Raw genomic sequence first — 7,904 nt, forward strand, 5'->3', positions numbered from 1 at the left:
CCCACCACGCACATACACACCGTGCAGCCCTACACACGCACACACAGTACAGCCCGCCCCACACACACACACACACAGTGCAGCCCTACACACACATACATACAACCCCACCACGCACATACACACCGTGCAGCCCTACACACGCACACACAGTACAGCCCGCCCCACACACACACACACACACTGTGCAGCCCAACACACACACACAGTGCAGCCCAACACACACACAGTGCAGCCCAACACACACAGTACAGCCATCTGGCCAGTGCATCGGTATGCAACCATGTGGAGGACCTTGGCTTGGGAATTAATAGATCAGATTGAGATATAAGAAAGTAAAGCCAGGTACTGCAGGATAATGTCTTGTCTCAGACACAGTTTGAACAATTAACATATACTGCACAACACAGCTCCCAGATATTATGGAAAATGTGCAATACTGAAGGTTCAGGTTTATTGTCCTTGGGTGACCTAGTTTATAGACAAAGCAGCAGCTACACAAAACCAATGACCTGCAATCAAGCTGATGTGGCCATGAAAGAATAAAGCACAATATGAAATGTCTAGACAAATAAGAGTTGCTGCTTAGTGCCATCTGAAGCTTCTCCATTATGAATAACACACACGAGGTCCTCTGAGACCAGACCACGCTGCCATTTTTGCTCTGACAGAGAAAAGCAAGATAATGGGACTAACAGTAGGCTTTCCTCCATGTGTTATCTGGAGTTGGCAGGCTGGGCATAGCATGGATGACATTTATGGGTTTCTGCATTGATGCAGTTGTGTTTGAGATTATAATCTGCATATTTACGACATTTATTAGGTTAGGCTACTTTTAGATCACATTTTAATCCTCACTATATCCGGATAAAGTGAAATCAAAGAAATTCCCATTTCTCTTTACAGTTCCATCTTTATATGAACACTTTTTACAATCATTTAAATATTTATGTTTATTTTCCAACGACTCAGTGAGATGTCTTAGAATGAGTCTATAATGCCCTCTGCAAACCATGCCTGCATTCGAATGAGTATAGTGCCCTCTGGTGGTTATTTACAGTTGTGCACACCATGCCCGCATTTCAATACTGTGTTTCATATTTCATATGACCCAGAGGCAAAGACCAGATGAGAAACGACAAGAGAAGACAGCTTGGTAGTTCATGTTTTATTTCTAGTTAATGCCTGTCTGCGTAAAGCAGAGAATATCAATATGATATGCAGTAGCAGTGAGACTTCCAGGTTGGTCTAAACCAGTGTAGATACTGTAGGTCTTGGTGGATGGGTCTTGATAAAACTTCAACGCATTGGACCTTCCGGTCAAGTAACTTCCCTGGAGGGTGGCCACTAGCCCGGGTGGCCACTAGCCCGGGTGGCCACTAGCCCGGGTGGCCACTAGCCCGGGTGGCAGTGTCGGTTTCTGCTCGCGTTTGGCATGAAAGCTCCAAAAGGAGTTGGCAAGAGAGCAGGAACAGACTGGCTTCCAGGTCCAGGCTAGGTTGCCACCCCTGCTGGCTAGAACACACAATTCAGAGTGGTTGTAGGTTGACTAGAAGCACGTTCTCTCCCCGTATGAAGAGCTGGTTGACGTGGCGCGTATGAACCCTCCCGTAGGGCTGGGACACTTCTTTATTCTGGGACCCTCTTCTCTTCGGCCCCTCAGTCCCTGACTCCTGACCTTTAACATTTGACCCCTGGGTCTTACCTGTGACCCCTAGGGCTCCGGGGTCATCGCCCACTGGGGGCCCAACTGTGGCCCTTGCAAGTCGGGGATCCACTGCCCTAGGGTCTCCTCTCCTTCTGGGGTCCCCTCTATTGGGGTCACCTCGTCTGCGGTCTCTGGTTTGGGTCTCAGGCGGGGGATGGAAGGGTTCAACTTTCTTCTTGTCTATCTGCTTCTTCTTCTCCTCATATTCTCTCAGCGCCGCACTCTCCTGGAGTTTCAGCTTGTCAAAGAGCTAGGGAAAGAGAGGGATAGCTAATGAGTTTGTTTTCTGATTGCAGAGAATGATAATGGCTGTACTTTTTTTAGTGAGTGGCACATGATCTGGAAATGTCATCATCTGCATCCAAGACAACATTCTCTAGAATGCACCACTAGACTAGAGGATCAGAGTCCTTCGGTGGCACCAGACCTACCCGTGTGACAGTGAGGGCCTTCTCGTGGTAGAGAGCTTCACCCAGCAGAGGTTCCCTGTAGGTCTCATCTACATCTACCATCGCCTAACATGGAGAGAGAGGAGAGGGAATAGAGGGTGAAGGGAGAGATTGAGAGGACAGCGATGTGTAAGGCTATTCGAGCACTGTCTTACATAAGACTATAGTCTAGTCTGCAAGCCACCTGTCGAAAGGCGGTGGAGGGCATGGGTAGGGACCGGGTAAGAGCTCTCACCATGTTCCAGAACTTGTCGAAGGCCACTATGAAGCCAGAACACACTCCACGGAGCCCCTTGAAGGTTCTGATGTGAACTTTCACTCTGATCCTCTCCTGCACGCAGCGGTGCATCTCCCCCAGAGGACTTCCTGTATGGACTGTATAAACAGGAAGTAGACATTAAATAGAATTCACCTGGCTGTCAACCACAAGTTTGACTCATCAATAATGCCCCACATATCAATGAAGAGTTTTAATTTGCCTAAATATGTAACAATATGAGACAATGATCATAAGTAAGAATGAAAGAGGTCATGTTTTGATCTAAAACCACACCACCAAAAACTCAAGGATTCAGAGCAGGCCTACAATATGTAGAAATAATTCACGACATACGAGACATCCTGGTCAGGACATTCTTGGCAGCCTTCTGTATTCTACAACGGCGGGCAGTGCCGCTGGTCCCCTCCTCTCCATCTTCTCCCACTATCGGGTTGTTCACCATCAACCTCTTCAGTTTCTCTATCCTCTCCGGATCTGCTACACCTTTCCTGGCTTTCCTCTGTTTTTTCTCCACGTTCTCCGGCTTGGCGCGGCCCCGTCCCCCCTTTAGAAAGCTCTCATACTCGGCTATGTTGTTGAAGCATTTCACGTTTGGGTATGGAAGAGGCACTGTAGTCGAGTATAGCGCCAGGAGTGGATCAAATTTATCGGAGGTGACGTCCAACTTTGCCGCGATATCATCTTCTTCTTCTGCCGTATGTTCGGTTGCATCTGAAGCACATGCACTTGTTGATTCTCTCTCTTTCTTTTCTGATTCTGGACATTTTTGTTGTTTATCTCCTCTTCTTTCCCTCTCCTCCATGTTCAAAACAAATGCAGACGTGCACGACGCTAAGAATCATGGGAAGTGGTGGTCTTCTTCCGCTTCATTGTTCTATTTTCACCAGGCGGGGGCGCTGAAGGACCATGCAGCAGATTTGAGGCAGCTGCAACAAAATGACATATTAGTCGTCTGTAAGCTTTGTTTTTTATTATTTTTTAAAAGGGAATTAGGCACAGAAACCGAACCAAAAGAAAATCAACAAAAACATTTTATAATCGCTTGTTTTTGTTTCTTACTTTTTTGTATTGAGATCGTAGATGAGATACTGTCCCGGAACAGAAATTCGAAGTATATGTTCGTGGAGGACCTATTTGATGGATGGATTGCATACAATCACTGGCGAAAATAACTTGTGTTCTGTCCTTTGTCAGCTACATTCTCACAAAAACATTTATATTAATAACTTACAGCACAGCGTCGACAATAGCACCACTTACATTGATTCACCTAAAGTAAACGAAGTTATACCATTGTTTTAAGGAATTATTAAAATCATGGACCGAAGAGGATGACAACCATTTGTAAATACACTATATACAAAAGTATGTGGACATCCCTTCACATTATTGGATTCGGCTATTGCAGCCAAACCAGTTGCTGACAGGTCTAGAAAATCACATAGCCATGCAATCTCCATAGACAAACATCTGCAGTAGAATGGCCTTGTTGAAGAGCTCAGTGATTTTCAACGTGGTACTTTCCAACATGTCAGTCAGTTCATCAAATTTCTGCCCTGCTTGAGCTACCCCAGTCACCTGTACGTGCTGTTATTGTGAAGTGGAAACGTCTAGGAGAAACAACTGCTCAGCCGCGAATTGGTAGGCCACACATGCTCAGTCACATGCTCGGACCGCCGTAGCGCGTAAACATCGTCTGTCCTCGGTTGCAACACTCACTACCAAGTTTAAACGGTCTCTGGAAGCAACGTCAACACAAGAACAGTTCGTCGGGAGCTTCGTGAAATGGGTTTCCATGGCCGAGCAGCCTCACACAAGCCAAAGATCACCATGTGCAATGCCAAGCGTCGACTGCTGTGGTGTAAAGCTTGCTGCCATTGGACTCTGGAGCAGTGGAAACGCGTTCTCTGGAGTGATGAATCACACTTCAACATCTGGCAGTCAGATGGATGAAAGTTTTGTGGTGGAGGAGGAATAATGGTCTCTGGCTGTTTTTCATGGTTTGGATTCTGTGCTTCCAACTTTGTGGAAACAGTTTAGGGAAGGCCCTTTTCTGTTTCAGCATGACAATGCGTCCATGCAGAAATGGTTTCTTGAGATCGGTGTAGAAGAACTTGACTGGCCTGCACAGAGCCCTGACCTCAACTCCACCGAACACCTTTGAGATGAATTGGAACGCAGACAGTGAGCCAGGCCTAATCGCCCAACATCAGTGCCCGACCTCACTAATGCTCTTGTGGCTGAATGGAAGCAAGTCCCCGCAGCAATGTTCCAACATCTAGTGGAAAACCTTCCCAGAAGAGTGGAGGCTGTTATAGCAGTAAAGGGGGGGGGACCAACTCCATATTAATGCCCATGATTTTGGGATGAGATGTTTGACGATCAGGTGTTCCCATATTTTTGGTAATGTAGCTAGCTAGCCTGTCAGCCTGATATTACCTTCTAGTATGGCTACATAAGGCGCAAGGTTACTTAATAAGGCAAAAATTAAAGGAGGTTGGTTTGTCAGGGTGGATGGATGGGCGTATAACGCGAATGTCTAGCAACCGGAAGATTCCGTCTTCGAATCTCATGACGGACAACTTTAGCAACTTTGCAACTACTTAGCATGTTAGCTAACCCTTTCCCTAACCTTAACCCTTTTAGCTAACCTTAATGAACCCTTTAACCTTGTTAGCCAGCTAGCTAACGTTAGCCACAACAAAATTGGAATTTGTAACATATCATACGAATTGTAATTTGTAATATCACAGGAACTGGATGATGGACATCCACAGATTAATACATACCATACGAAACATCATACTAAATGGAGTGTTTCGGATTTACGTACAGAATAATAGGAAACGCTCTGAGACCAGGTTGAGCCTGTGGGTGGGTGTGTTTCTGGTCTTACCTGACATATTTGCTTCACTAAAATATTGCCTGTATGTCTACTATTAAGAAAGCAGAATTTGACATGAAGACCACAGCCAACCTTGTGCTGCTTGTTCTTCTCCCATTGCTCTCTCTTCTACATTGATTTAATCTGCTCTGTCCTTTCACACAGAACCCTCAAGTTTGGTCCAGTGCTGTGTAGATTACCAGGAGGCATCAAGACGTGCATCCTCTGACCAGTAGCCAGGGTTTTCACCAGCAGCGACAGAATGGCCAAGAGCAAGTTTGAGTACGTCCGGAACTTCGAGACAGACGACACCTGTCTGAAAACTGTTACATCGTGGTGCGGTTGGATGGAAGGAACTTACACAAGGAAGTAGCTGGGGGTGTATCTGTAGCTCCAGAGAGGAGCTGGGGGTGTATCTGTAGATCCAGAGAGGAGCTGGGGGTGTATCTGTAGCTCCAGAGAGGAGCTGGGGGGTGTATCTGTAGTTCCAGAGAGGAGCTGGGGGGTGTATCTGTAGATCCAGAGAGGAGCTGGGGGGTGTATCTGTAGATCCAGAGAGGAGCTGGGGGGTGTATCTGTAGATCCAGAGAGGAGCTGGGGGGTGTATCTGTAGATCCAGAGAGGAGCTGGGGGGTGTATCTGTAGATCCAGAGAGGAGCTGGGGGGTGTATCTGTAGATCCAGAGAGGAGCTGGGGGGTGTATCTGTAGATCCAGAGAGGAGCTGGGGGGTGTATCTGTAGATCCAGAGAGGAGCTGGGGGGTGTATCTGTAGATCCAGAGAGGAGCTGGGGGGTGTATCTGTAGATCCAGAGAGGAGCTGGGGGGTGTATCTGTAGATCCAGAGAGGAGCTGGGGGGTGTATCTGTAACTCCAGAGAGGAGCTGGGGATGTATCTGTAGCTCCAAAGAGGAGCTGGGGGGTGTATCTGTAGATCCAGAGAGGAGCTGGGGGGTGTATCTGTAGCTCCAGAGAGGAGCTGGGGGGTGTATCTGTAGCTCCAGAGAGGAGCTGGGGGTGTATCTGTAGCTCCAGAGAGGAGCTGGGGGGTGTATCTGTAACTCCAGAGAGGAGCTGGGGGGTGTATCTGTAGCTCCAGAGAGGAGCTGGGGGGTGTATCTGTAGCTCCAGAGAGGAGCTGGGGATGTATCTGTAGCTCCAAAGAGGAGCTTGGGGGTGTATCTGTAACTCCAGAGAGGAGCTGGGGGGTGTATCTGTAGCTCCAGAGAAGAGCTGGGGGGTGTATCTGTAGCTCCAGAGAGGAGCTGGGGGGTGTATCTGTAGCTCCAGAGAGGAGCTGGGGGGTGTATCTGTAGCTCCAGAGAGGAGCTGGGGGGTGTATCTGTAGCTCCAGAGAGGAGCTGGGGGGACTGACTGATATACCCACTGACTGACTGACTGACTGAAAGACCCACTGACTGACTGACTGGTTGACCCGCTGACTGACTGACTGACTCACTGACCCACCCAGTGACCCACTGACTGACTGACTGACTGACTGATATACCCACTGACTGACTGACTGACTGACTGACTGACTGATATACCCACTGACTGACTGACTGACCCACTGACTGACTGATTGACCTGCTGACTGACTGACTGACTCACTGACCCACCCAGTGACCCACTGACTGACTGACTGATAGACCCACTGACTGACCCACCCACTCACTCATCCACTGATTGACTGACCCACCCACTCACTCATCCACTGACTGACTGATCCACCCACTCACTCACTCACTCACCCACTGACTGACTGACCCACTCACCCACTGACTGACTGACCCACTCACCCACTGACTGACTGACCCACTCACTCACCCACTGACTGACTGACCCACTCACTCACCCACTGACTGACTGACCCACTCACTCACCCACTGACTGACTGACCCACCCACTCACTCACTCACCCACTGACTGACTGACCCACTCACCCACTGACTGACTGACCCACTCACTCACCCACTGACTGACTGACCCACCCACTCACTCACTCACCCACTGACTGACTGACCCACTCACCCACTGACTGACTGACCCACTCACTCACCCACTGACTGACTGACCCACTCACTCACCCACTGACTGACTGACCCACTCACCCACTGACTGACTGACCCACTCACTCACCCACTGACTGACTGACCCACTCACTCACCCACTGACTGACTGACCCACTCACTCACCCACTGACTGACTGACCCACTCACCCACTGACTGACTGACCCACTCACCCACTGACTGACTGACCCACTCACTCACCCACTGACTGACTGACCCACTCACTCACCCACTGACTGACTGACCCACTCACTCACCCACTGACTGACTGACCCACCCACTCACTCACTCACCCACTGACTGACTGACCCACTCACCCACTGACTGACTGACCCACTCACTCACCCACTGACTGACTGACCCACCCACTCACTCACTCACCCACTGACTGACTGACCCACTCACCCACTGACTGACTGACCCACTCACTCACCCACTGACTGACTGACCCACTCACTCACCCACTGACTGACTGACCCACTCACCCACTGACTGACTGACCCACTCACTCACCC

At 49.0% G+C, this 7,904-nt stretch overlaps 1 protein-coding gene and 1 pseudogene across 1 annotated transcript; one reads left to right on the top strand and one right to left on the bottom strand.

Annotated features, from left to right (window-relative positions):
• Positions 1 to 1,153: 1,153 nt before the first annotated feature.
• lsm11 (LSM11, U7 small nuclear RNA associated) lies at positions 1,154 to 4,639 on the bottom strand. Its single transcript, XM_021561698.3, has 4 exons — positions 2,771 to 4,639; positions 2,393 to 2,532; positions 2,140 to 2,223; positions 1,154 to 1,958 (listed from the first exon to the last, which is right to left on the bottom strand). Exons 1-4 carry the CDS (start codon positions 3,237 to 3,239, stop codon positions 1,530 to 1,532), a joined length of 1,122 nt encoding a protein of 373 aa, XP_021417373.1. The 5' UTR covers positions 3,240 to 4,639; the 3' UTR covers positions 1,154 to 1,529.
• A 944-nt stretch (positions 4,640 to 5,583) lies between these two features.
• LOC118938761 (putative tRNA(His) guanylyltransferase pseudogene) overlaps positions 5,584 to 7,904 on the top strand; it is a 3,753-nt pseudogene continuing 1,432 nt past the window's right edge.

The sequence above is a fragment of the Oncorhynchus mykiss genome, chromosome 14, assembly GCF_057628025.1.
Source record: "Oncorhynchus mykiss isolate SJ-2025 chromosome 14, ASM5762802v1, whole genome shotgun sequence".
NCBI lineage: Eukaryota > Metazoa > Chordata > Actinopteri > Salmoniformes > Salmonidae > Oncorhynchus > Oncorhynchus mykiss.

Bases quoted from the DNA above. Each gene is read 5' to 3' on its own strand.
- lsm11 (XM_021561698.3), bottom strand. From the start codon at position 3,239: ATGGAGGAGAGGGAAAGAAGAGGAGATAAACAACAAAAATGTCCAGAA. The intron at 2,533-2,770 runs GTATGTCGTGAA...CTGTTTATACAG, and splicing joins TGTCCTGACCAGGATGTCTC to TCCATACAGGAAGTCCTCTG. The intron at 2,224-2,392 runs GTGAGAGCTCTT...TCTCCATGTTAG, and splicing joins TCGACAAGTTCTGGAACATG to GCGATGGTAGATGTAGATGA.